The following is a 12,482-nucleotide window of genomic DNA, read 5'->3' as shown; positions in this document are numbered from 1 at the left end:
AAAACCTGAGGGCTTGAACTTGCTTTGGCTGTGTTGGACTGATTTGACTAGGGTGTTCATCTCTATAACTAAAACAAGCAGGGTAAAACCTAGTGTTTTTTAATAACTGTTGATGTATTGATCATTTATAAATGCCGTGTAGTGTAATCCACTTTTTATGGTGGTCTTTGTTAATACAGATACACATAAAGTATGTTAGTACTCCTCTTGACGGATGTTGCTTATCTTGGATGGATTTCAGTAGCAAAGTCTTCTTGCTCTTGGTGTGGGGAATTCAATTGTATAGGTCAAAATACAATTTTAAACCGCTCTATGGCTCAGAGGGAAGGTACACTTAAGTCTCCAATGCACCCTTTGTGTATCCCCCCTGAACCAGATGTAATTCCCAGTCCCTGTGTTCGGGGCAGCATGGGTCTTCTCTTGTGTCTCTTCAGAGAACCACTTGTTACCCCATGGTGGAGGCACAGTCTTGCCGAGCTGGGGCCTCAGGAGGAGTCCTGCTAGTGTAATACTGCCCCACGCCTAGGGTGAACCAATTTAGGTCTTTAAGGCAAGAATATTTCTGATGTCAGTTGTACATTGCAGTACTATACTTTCAGCTCAAGGTGCTGCCGTGAAGAGTAGGTATTTCTTCCGAACAGGAAAAAAATGGTCTGGCCAAATAGCATGCTTGGCTAGGGCATGGGCAGGCTCCTTTTCTGAAATACTAGCTGCTGCCTTCATTACTGCACACTTGGCTTGAACATTTGGACCTGTGCATGAAAAGGCTAGCAACTGTGTTGTCTTTTTTTGCATTCAGTTGTCATCTTCTGTAGAGTACTCTGAAACCCCTGTCTGATGGATTCCATTTGAGAACTGATAATTTGGAGATTGCTTGAACAACCCCAAGAACAACTATAGGATGTCTGAAAACGAACCTGTACCATTGGACACTGGCCTGGTTTTCATCATGGAAAAAATTGGAAGTGTTAACCTTTTGCTTACATGGACACACGTGTGTGTGAGCACACACATACACACATTAAAAAACTTGACAGTATTTACAGTAAAAATCAGTAAGTAAAGGTCTGACACTTCACCTACTCCTGTGATTTCCAGTGGTTGGTTGTCCAGGCTGGGAAACACAGGTCAGAGTTTCCAAAAACAGCTCCTGAAAGCTAAGGCTCTTAAGTCCAAATGTTAACACCTGAGAATGGTGGCCCGCGTTAGAAGTATCAAATTCTACAATTCACCTTTAGCAGGTACCTTCCACTTCTCAGTAGACATCTAGAAATGTACTGTTTTAGATAACTGCAGAATTTCAGTAACTTGAAAATGTAGCTGTGCTGTTGTTACCCTGTGCTGGCATCTCACATTCTGGTGAGAAGCTAATGAGGTTCGTTCTCCTGGGTTTGATTGGGAAGTACTCAGCTGCCAATACCGGTTTCTCCTTGCACGCTCCCTTCTCTTCCCTGCAGCTCTGACATCTTTGCTCCTTGTTTGAGCAAGTCAGCCGGAGCAGTGAATGCCCCAGATACCGCCTTTCCAATGGGGAGGCTCCTAACGGATGGAAACTGGCCAAGACTTTGGGTTTGCCGCCATCTCTGTTGGGTTGACTTTTCAGCAAAGAATTGTCTCTGCTGAAGAGAGTACTGTTGCTTATTAAATATGCCAATTAAAAATGGATAATAATTAGGATAATAAAGCCAGAAAAAATCACCCATTCAGCAAAAAGACAAGTCAAGCAGGTAATCCTTTTGTCAGAACTTCACCTGAGACTTTCCCTGATCTCTGGCGTAGTGCCTGCATGGGCCTAGCGGAGGTGTTAAGTAGGCAGTACTGACACTTTACCTTCTGCATCTTGTGAAGCCTCCATTGCTGCCGCTTCCTTCTCCTAACCCAGCAATCCTAGCGTGGTGTTCCCAGTTTTTTATCTGTATGCAGCACTTCTGTATTAGAGACATCCCTCTGCTTAGCAGAAGGACTGGGAGATGGCACTCAGGGGCAAATTTACCTGTGAACAAGCTAATCAAAAGTTTTTTGGCTCTTTGCTCTGGCAAACTTAACATTTTCAATAAGGCATTAATGCGAACTGCATGGGGGTGGCAGGGGGGTGATACTTGATCATGGAAATTGCTTAAGGCAATTGTCTTAGGCTTAAGGCTGTTGTCTTAGATTTCTTCAAGAGATAAATACTGTAAGCAAGGGACGACTTCTTAACCTGTATGTGAAACTAGCACATAAAATCTTAGTAGAATACGTGGGTGTTTACTGAACCAACTCTTACGTCCAGCTCATTGAGTGAATTCAGTGAGATTGAGATTTCGTGTCCTGTGAGATAAATGGATCTGAAGTTCTGCTTGGCCCAAATTGTTGTGAGAGAGGACACCCCCATGCACTTGTTGGTTGAGGAAACCCTTTTTTCTTGGCAGTAGGGATGGAGCAGTAGACCAGAAGCACACCTTCCTTGGGACTGCAGGGCAGAGCGGGGCACACCACCTACTGCTGCTCATCTCTGCATCACGCTGCTGCCCTGCTTCTGGCAGCCAGTGTCTCTGAGTCTGTGGCAGTGAGAGGAAACCCTGGGCAGTGCAGGGCACGAACACCTGGAGAAGGTTTATTTTTGTTTGTTTGCTCTCTTCTTTTTGTTGTTTCTTTTTTTCTTTTTTCTTTTTCTTTTCTTTTTTCCTTTTCTTTTCTTTTTTCTTCTTTTTTTCTTTTTTTTTTTTAATACAGCCAGCCCAAACTTCTTGTACATTCCTGCTGTAGCCACTGAAGGACGCTGTAGTTGGCATTGTAGAGGTACAGGCAGGCAGTCCTCTCTCCTTCAAAATTGAATGTAGACATGTATTTTTTTTCCACCCTGTTCCTATCTGAGCAAAACTTCGTGGCATATCTCGTCATCTTCTGTGAGAGAAGGCTGAGACGAATCTCCCATTATCTGTAATAGTCTGAGAAAGCCTTTAGTGAGACAGTGCTACAAGAGGAGCCAAGATGGGAAAGTCATGGAGAAGGCAGACAAGATGAAAAGACCTGGTTGAGGACAAACACAAAAAATACAGGGCTAGATGGTTATGTAAATCACAGCTAGATGAAGAATAGTCATGTAACTGTTTTGTATCTCTGTAATTGCATTACCTGTGCGGGCTACAGGATCTTCTTTTGAACACAAGTCTGAAACAAAAAGCCTGATGTTTTCTTGTGAATACCCAGAACCCCACTTCCTACACCAAAAATATTCTCTAGCATTTTTCTAAGGTTACTCTAGACTCCAGGGGTGCTGACAATAAAAAGCTGGCCTTAAATCAAGCGAGCCAAGCCTGGCTTCGGGACAGAGCCAGTACAAGCTCTGTCTGTACCACGTCAGATGGAAGCTGGTCACAGCAGGGCGCCTCTTCCAAAACACCTTCCTGAGCATGGTAGGACTTCACCCTATACTGTTGCAGTTCTCTGTTGGGTTTGCAACGTTATCTTACTCAGTGTTGCTTTATAAATTGATAACTCTTGGCTAGTCAGGATACAAGTGGATGAAAAAGTGTATCACTTAACTCTCCACTTTCTTACTTCTGATATCATTTACTATAATTCATTCTTGTGGTCTGCTATTAAACCACCCTATTTCCAAATCACTTGGCACGTTTCCAAAGATGTTTCTCACAGAAATGCTGATACCTAGTTTCCTTAAGCTTGAAATTGCCTTAGAAGTATTTAACCAAACAAATGGTTGGATTTTGTTAGTGCATGAATACTTCAAGATTTAATTGCTGCATGAAGTCTAAAGCACAGAGCGCTCTCTGTGAACTCGGAGCAGAGTACAGCGAGATCACACAAAATAGTATCTCCCGCTGGGGATGACTTGCTCTTGTTGCAGTAACAGGAGGAAAAGGTTGTGTGTACCTTTATTCCTGTTGTCCTAGGACTGGGTTGGCACCAGTTCATCTGTGTGGCTGCTCATAGGTATGTTGGTTAATAATGGCTCAAAACCCTAAAACCTCAGTAAACGTCGCTGAGTAAAGTGCATCAGTATTCATACCTGTTTACCTTTAACCTGAGGTACGAGGAGGGCACAGTAAGATACGACAATATCAGTTTTCTAATTGCTAGTCTTGCAAACCCAGTTGGGGGAGGGGAAGGTTTTGTCCTGAGAACAGAAGCTGGGGAGGACGTGGGTTGCAGGCGGGTGACACTCAGTACAACCCCGTGCCGGAGTACGTTGTGCCAGGAGGAAATCCAGCTGGGTTTCACCGCAGTCATCGCTCTGCGGCGTTAACAACTGCAGAAGAATAATTTGCTTTTATAACTATCGTGAGGAGGTCCAGTTCTGAGTGTACACACCAAGCAGATCTGTAGAGCAGGAAGGTGACAGCTTTACGTGTTAGCTCGTGGGAGTAGCTGTAGGCTTCCCAAGAAATGCCTGCGAGAGCTTGTCTTTGGGTTGGGTTGGTGGTTGGATCATAACAATTCGTACACGTCTCAGATATCCCAAATAAAGTATTGCTTCCCATTGTGATATTGGCCATAATTTGCTTCATTGCCTGGCAGTTTCAAATTATTTGGCAATAAAAGTGTCAGCAAGCCTATAAAAGTAAAACACATGCTTAGAGGAAGATGATGCTTTATTTTAAAAAAAATGGTATACAGTGACTTTATGAAGAAAAGAACCGTGGCCGTTTATAGTCCACAGTTTTCAAATCTAAAGTATTACGCAAAGTGTTTTGTGATGCTTCACAGTCAGACGTTAAGAAAGCTAAAATTGATATCAAAATGCATATTGTTTCTCTGGGCTTGAAAGCGAAAAACTAATTATAAATTTGCATTTTGTGGTGCCAGTATTCTGTGAAAGTAACACTTACACGTCTTCCTCATCCATATTGTTTCAGAGGGATGGGAGGGGAAAAGAGCTTTGCGCATCGTGTCATGTAGCGTTTCAGTAACAGCACTGATTTACAAGCCTGTATTCTCCTTAAAATCAACAGGACTTGAAATATTTTCTCCAAACTCCCGTCCTGGGTTCCTGCACAGGGAGCAGAACCCCAGTTCGGTCGGATGCGGAAGGGCCGCTGCCAGCGGCACCGGGGACCTGCCGGGGAGGGGCTGAGAAGCTCCTGTAAGGAGGGGCACCTCCAGCCGATCCTTTCTGCAAGGCTGTGGAATGTGACACGTGTTTCTGCTTCTTTTAGACTTGATACTGTTTTATGTACAAAATGATTTTAAGTTGTGGTGTCAGACCTTTTCCCTGTGAAAGGAATGAAATGCTCTTAGTAATTTTTGAAGGTGACTTTCAAAACAGATGCAGAAGGCAACTTCTTTTTCCACGCTGTTGGCTAATGTTGTATTAATGGTACGTAAGCAAGTCATTCTCTCAGTAAAGCAACTGACAGGTTATCTGATTTTTCTCATACTTTGCATTGTTCAGTTTTAGTTAATAATGTTTACAGTATTTTGCAATATGTTTGGGAGGAAAGATTATATATATTCACAGAACTGAAGCCTCCCTTAGGAGAGCTATGCCCATGCTTCCAAGAAGGAGTTTGGAATATTTTTGCTCTGCTTCTTTTACTTGTGATATAGCTTTTCATTAATTCTAGAAAACAAATTGAAACAGTAACATGGAATTTTTAGAGAGTGCTCAGGTCGTCTGTGTGTTAAATCTGGTTTATACACCGTGCACTTTTCACCCTGAAATGAAGCCAGGTAGGTTTTTGTTGCTTTTGCTCCCAACAAAGTGATGCAAAGCAAGATCAGCTGCTCTCTCAGAAGGTTTTGAAAGAGATTGAGCTGTGCAGTAAAAGACTTCATCAGCTTCAAGCTAAATCAGCGAGCACTTTGACATAAAACCGCGCACCTCTCTCTGATCAGCAACATTCCTTCTCTAGCCACCTTCCCATTTGAGACGCCTCAGAAACCTCAGACACATCATCTCTGCATTCATTGAAATCAGCAATTAACTGCATCCTTGCTGAAAAAGGAGTGGGGAAAAGATTGTTCTGGAATGAAATTTTTCTTCGTTCAACAGAAAACTGAATTCACAATTAAGTTTTGTAATAGACAACATATACAGTCTGCTAGACATGTAGCAGTTATATTTCCCTTTTAGACAAATTAATAGAGTTTGGAGATACTTTGTTATATTATTGCATGTGTCGCTCTACATTAAACAGTTCTTAAAAGGTAAGCCATAGGTCAAGATGCCTGGAAGGCCTATTTTCATTTGTGCATTTAATTTGTTTAGATTGCTGCTACATTTGATAACAGTCCAAATAACATTAAGCAGTTGTTTCTCTACATGACCCTTCTAAGACTGCATTATCAGGCAGGTAATTTTGTACATGCGATTGAGAATGTACTAAAATACATTAATAATATCTCTTTTACTAGCGTTTACTAGCAGCTACCATCTAATTTCAGGGTAAAAGAAACGTATTCTTTCTAAGGAACCAGGATTTAAGGAACCTGCTTTTAGAAACTTTTTCCAGTTAGTCAACAGGAGAAGATAATAGCTCACATGCATTTTATTCGACTTAAATGTGCTTCACCACTTATTTTGCCTGGCAAGCAAAGATATGAAACTGGGATCTTCTCAGGCTCCCATTATTTCTTCAGGATAACTACAATATTTGGGCTATTTCCATGTCTTGGGCAACATTTTAACTAATGGATATGTTCCCAACTGAAGTTAAATGGAAGAGAATTCCCAATAAGAGCCAAAATATCTCCCAAACGTACAGTTTGGTTTGGATGCTTTTTCACTGAAGCATACAGGCTGGATGGTGTGTTGTGCTCCGAGGTGGAATTTGAAAGATCATCTTCCCTCATGTCTCCTCTTGTCTGGAAGCCAAGAAACCTGAACAAATGGTGCTTCCTAGCTTGTGAGCCTTGTTTTGGTGTACCATCAGCTTTGTAATTTTTTTTTTTTTTCCCATTACTCAGTGCTCCAAAAACTCGAAAAAATACTTAACAACCACTGAGTGATGAATGGGTTTGAGAAAATGCTGATAATTGTAAGGTTAAAGACATAGCTAAAATTTTGCCGGTGGTAAGTTCAGTATAACTATTCTGCAGGTAAAATATAAAAAGCATAGCAACTTCCAGTAGACATGGATAGGGAGTTTGGAAGTTGTTGGTCACAGCTTTACTGTCACCGTGCTGAATGGACACTTAACACTTGTAAATGCAACAGTTAGGCCACAAAACTGCTGCAAATCCCACAAAGCACCATGCAACTTGATTTGTGATTTTGAAAGGGTTCAGTCTGGGATAGGTTGAAAGATTTATAACAAATCTGAAATCTATCTTGTTGGCACGTTAGAGAACATAGCAGCTTCTTACATGATACTTAGTTGCTGCAACTAGTTTTCTGTATACTTAGATTTTCTGTGTGTATCATTAGTTATTTTTAGAAGTGAGTCTAACCATAAAATCAAAACTCAGGCAGTGTTGATGGGGTTTCTGATTTTGAGGTTTGGCTAGGCTGGTTTACAGTTGCTATGTTGGTGTCAAATCGTGGTTTTTTTACCCTGTGGGTCTGACATTTGCTGTCTATTGTGTATCTTTTTTCAATTAGCAACTTTCTGTTTCAACATACCGTATTTCACATGTAAGTGAATGTATATAGTGTTTGTATTAGCTCTGCATGTGCATATATAACTTTGCAGTTCTCTCTGTAGCATTCTCCTAAGGAGTTTGCTCCTGTAGCTTTAAGCCTTGTGCAGTTCCGCATCTGTAAACCATGAGGTTTGTTCCTGAAGTTCCAGTCCTGCAAGTCTCTCTGCAGGTGAACCTTGCCCAGTTTGGGGAGGCTGGCGATGACTTCAGCAGGGCTTGCACTCAGTGCAAAGATTTGTTCACGGAGGAAATTGTAGGGTGGATTTTAAAATTTCTTGGACTGAATCTTCATGAGTATGTCTGTGTATGCAATGCAGCAAGAAGAGTCCCAGCCCTGCTGAAATATTAGTTAGCTTTGTCATGATTGCCTTCGTTTACTTATTGTCCATTGCTTTCAGTAGCGGTTGTGCTGGAAATGGTGAACATCTACAGCTGAGTGCAGTAGCACTTTCTGTGGTAGCTTATACTTATCTTTACCTAGACATGTATGCTGGCTGGGGATAGAGCTATGCTGCACGGTTTCCTAAGTACAGCTGTAATTAGGACTCGATGGCAGAGAGTAGACACTCCAGTGGAGTGTCCTTCCTTCTGCTTGTGTTGTCTGACTGACCCTGCTGTGAAGCAGAAGCAAGAGGAAGAAGACTCCAAGGTTTTCAAACACAGTGAAGGAAAACTATATTTTTTATGATGATAAGAGTCTCATACAGTTGTTTGAGGTGGTTGGAAGAAGACTTAAATTAGCAGATTTCAACTCTGATTCTTTACCTAAGAAATCAGGAGGTCACACAAATACTGTGTGTCAAGACCAAAGTCTTACATATGAAATGTGCCTTCTTCTAATCAATATATGATGAACTAGGGGCGTTATTTGCTCAAGTATTGTTTGGTCCAAATGGTTATTTGGTTATTTGCTGATTTTTGAGCCTGCTGAAACCAGTGCAGTGCCTTATCAGGTAGACTCAATAAGCATAGTATTGCAAATGTCTAACCTGGTTCTCACAAGGGTTTAGAGACTCACTTGCTATTATAGATTGTTCAGCTGCCAGAAATCAAACGGTGGTGAATTATTGATTCATATATAGAATAAATATGCTTCTCAAGGGGTAAGCCCGGTTTTTTGTCCCCATAAAAGAAAGCACTTAGTATTTTTTTTCTTCTATCTCTGATGCAGAAAACTGAGTACACTAAGTGTTCTTTTCTGGTTGGATCTTCCCATAATTCTTGTTTCTTTAATCTCTGTTAGGCAAGTTTGTCTTAAAGGAAAGTTTATATTGTGAGCAGTGGCAATCAACCTTTATTGGGGACATTTTATTTAAACCATCAGATGTGATTTGACACTTAGATACAAAAGGCCATAATTTAATTAACATTTGTGTATTAAGTTTTGAGGTTAGACCCTTTATGTGGTGCTAGCATTTCTCAGGAAAGAAAAAAAGGACATGTTTTTTTCTTCTGAGAAGAGATCCTAGGAGCTGGAACTGAAGAGCTTGAAGTGGATTCCTCATGTACTTTTTCTCTTCCTTCACGCGTTCTCTCAGTGTTTCCATCCAGGACCAGCGCAGCCTGTAAGGGTGTCCATTTAAGCCATATGTAATGCAGAGACCCTTCTGCTAGGAGATTCCAAGGGGCTGTCGTCTTATTTTACTTAGGAACGGCATTCAAGTGGTGATTATATGGCCAGCTACCAAAATGCAGATGACTCTTAAGTGCAGAGCAAGAGAAATGTCTTCTGTTCTACTATTTCTTTGGAATTAAATTTTCATTTCTTCCCCTTCTGTTTCCTTTTTAGCCTGTTCGATATGGGAGGAGAGTATTACTGCTATGGCTCCGACATCACCTGCACCTTCCCTGCAAATGGAAAGTTCACTCCCGACCAGAGGGCTATCTATGAAGCGGTGCTGAAGTCATCGCGGGCTGTAATGAAAGCAGTCAAACCAGGTAAAAGATCGGCACATGTCAGCAGGAATTGATGAGCTTGATGGCAGCATTCAGGCTGTCAAGACAATTATGTTTGGATTTTAGAAAGTGCTGGAAAGGAACAAGATGATAAAATTAATTTCCGTGTTTAAACAGCCCCTAATGGAGGATAGAGGTAGGACACACAACATTTTCCACACAACACTTTTAAAGAAATGACACATAAACAATTATTAATGAGATTAAAAAGGTACTTTAATCTTCCACTTCTGTTTTTTTTTTTAATTCCTTTAATCTAGTGGTGACCGTTGTTACTCTGCTGTGTGTTTACACTAGCAGCCATCTTTTCAGGAAGCTTATGCCAAAGACTGAAGTCAGAGTTTGGGTGAACATGTGTGTTGTGCTTTGGTTTGTTTCAAGCATTTTATGTACTTTACATGTAAGCTCAATAGAAATCTTCTGCTGAAAAAGAGGATGGAGAGTGCATCTTTGGGAAGGATACTCAATTAGCCTTAAAAAGCTTTAGAAAGCCCTGGCTATTGGGTACTTCACTGTATGCCTTTAAATTGCAGGCAAGCTAATTCATCAAGTATACATTTTCATACTTGAAACAACTGCCTGCCTTGATGAAAATCTTATTTTTCTCCAGTTCTGCTTCCTGGGCAGCAAATAAATGCTTTTAGAGCTAACTGCTGCTGTGATTTTGAGCATTTCACTGGTGAAGGTACTTGAGCATTTCTCAGTATTACTAATAGAACAGCTTTGAGAAAAATGTACTTAATGCACAAAGCACACTTATCCTTTAAATTTACTATATTAGCTTTCAATCACTGGGCCTTGAGTGCATGGACTTTCTGGATTGCCAGTCAGAACATATGTAATTTTCCTGTTATACAAGCTGGCAGCAGCACTGTTCATTTGATCAGCTTGGAAGGGAGCAATAACACTTGAAGCTTGTCTGCAAAATGAGACTAGATATTTTGCCATTTTAATAACAATGTGCATTCTCCATCATCTGCCGTTTCTCCCCTGAAGAATCTTGTCCCTGTTCCTCTTCATAGCTTGCTTTGCATTTCAGTGCCACCTTTAATTTCATGTAACATTTCTGACAGTATTTCACGCTAATAAGTTGCGACTGTCTTCAGAACTTGAGAGCTAATATGATGCTGTACTCAGGATGGTGTAGAGAGTTCCTCAGTTTTCCTAACACTTTATTTACAGTGTCAGAAAATAAGGACATACTAAGTTAAGTATTTCTGAAAATTAGTTGCAAGGATCCTTTACTAGCCTTGGGAGTTTGAGATTCAAAGACAGAGAAATCATTCTTAATGTCTGGCAGAAGATGGGACTGCACTTTCTGTTCTCACTGTGCTTTAGTTGTCTTGCCTGTGTAGAAGAACGGTGCATTTATGCGCTCTATGAGATTAGTAATCATGAATTTTCTGCTACAGAAAGCAGGTTAAAGACATGTTCTGTGGACTGGTTCATTGGTTTGGTTCATTTGATACCTCTGGGTAGTGAAATGCAACCTGGACCTTTCGCATTGAATTACAGATCTGGGTAGAGTCCTGCAACGTGCAAAAATTTTCACCATCTGGAAAAGTCTGCTTTTTAGGTCCGTATGGCTTGTACCCTAGTTCTTTCGCAGCTTTTAACCCATCTGTCTACTGATGCAAAAAATTTTACAATATTACTGTATTTTCCTCTGATGAGCTCTCAAAAACACACCAAAGGCCAAAGACTCTTTACTACTGAAATTGGTATGAAACTCTTAAAGTAGGTAGTTGGCAGAAAAGTATTTACGATGTCTGAAATGAATTTACAATGTTCTAAAGACAGTTCAAACTGAAATGATGGGTTGGATTAGAGAGAGATCCTCTTGTATATACAACTTTAAATAATTTTTAAAATCAGACATTATTCAAATAGTTACTTAGTTATTTTGTTTCCAATCACACCTTTACTGAAGGGGACATAGGAGATAAGACATTTCTGTAAAAGGCTTTCATAAATCCCTTTAAAGAAATGTATCTGCTTTGTACCTTCCACCAAATTCCTTTAAAATGTTTTGGCTAGCTGTTTCAATTGAACACTGAGACAAACAGGAAAACTGCTATGTCACGTACTGTTGGACTGCCAGTTGAAAGTGGCATTGGATCTCCTGGAAGGCTAATATTCCACTGTAGAAGGAGAAGAAATAGAAACACTGACCTTCATAGCATGGTTAGTGTCACATACTTCTCAGGCTGCTGAGAAACTCCAGAGCCCCTCGAAGGGGTGGATGCAAACTGAATGTATTGTTACTGCTGCCCAGAGGAAGCCATTTCTGTGGGAGAGGCTGCAGCCTCCTTCGTCTCGTTGAACAAACCTAATTTGTTAGCTCATTGACTAAAGCACCAAGATCCGGGTACTGTCACAGAGGGGAGCAGGAGGGGATGGTGTAAATTCGGAAAAGCTTGCAGGTTTAGAGGCACTAAATGTAAAACCCAGCCCCATCATGTTTTAGTCAGATTTTCTGAATTATGGAGCCCTTGTTCATTTTGCTGTTATTTTTGTTTGTCTTCATTTCCCAGGGTTCCTAAGATCAAAGATAGTCAAGTGACTTGGCTCACATGGCAGTAACCATTCATGGGGCAGGCTGTGCAGAAGGAGTGTACGCAGCAGAGTCAGCAACTGTAGAAAATGGTATTTCTCTCCAGCTGCAGAATTGGGGCCTTAATTATGCCTTGTGGCAAAGGGTCACAGGGGACATCTAGTTGTTGTCTTCAGAAGGTTAATGATTCCCGGAGTCTTTCTCATTGCAAGATAGGGAGCGAGTACTTTAGGGAGAGTCACTAACCAAATACTGGGTTACATAACTGTGTTTATGGAAGGACACACATTTGCTAGCAACCTTAAACATTTTCTATAGATGTGTGTAGTTCAGAGATTTGCATTTCTTTTTTCAATTTGGCTCTCATTGAACCTAATTGACTCTTGAG

The 12,482-nt window shown here is 40.9% G+C and overlaps 1 protein-coding gene across 1 annotated transcript in view; it reads left to right on the top strand.

Annotated features, from left to right (window-relative positions):
• Window positions 1-12,482, top strand: part of PEPD (peptidase D) — a 143,012-nt gene that overhangs the window by 94,529 nt on the left and 36,001 nt on the right. Inside the window, exon 12 of the mRNA XM_075161373.1 lies at window positions 9,374-9,522. Within this exon, the coding sequence (XP_075017474.1) occupies window positions 9,374-9,522 (149 nt within the window). The remainder of the gene's footprint in view (window positions 1-9,373; window positions 9,523-12,482) is intronic.

This window comes from Calonectris borealis, chromosome 12 (assembly GCF_964195595.1).
Source record: "Calonectris borealis chromosome 12, bCalBor7.hap1.2, whole genome shotgun sequence".
Classification (NCBI taxonomy): Eukaryota; Metazoa; Chordata; class Aves; order Procellariiformes; family Procellariidae; genus Calonectris; species Calonectris borealis.
This window is presented reverse-complemented; position numbering and strand designations above follow the sequence as displayed.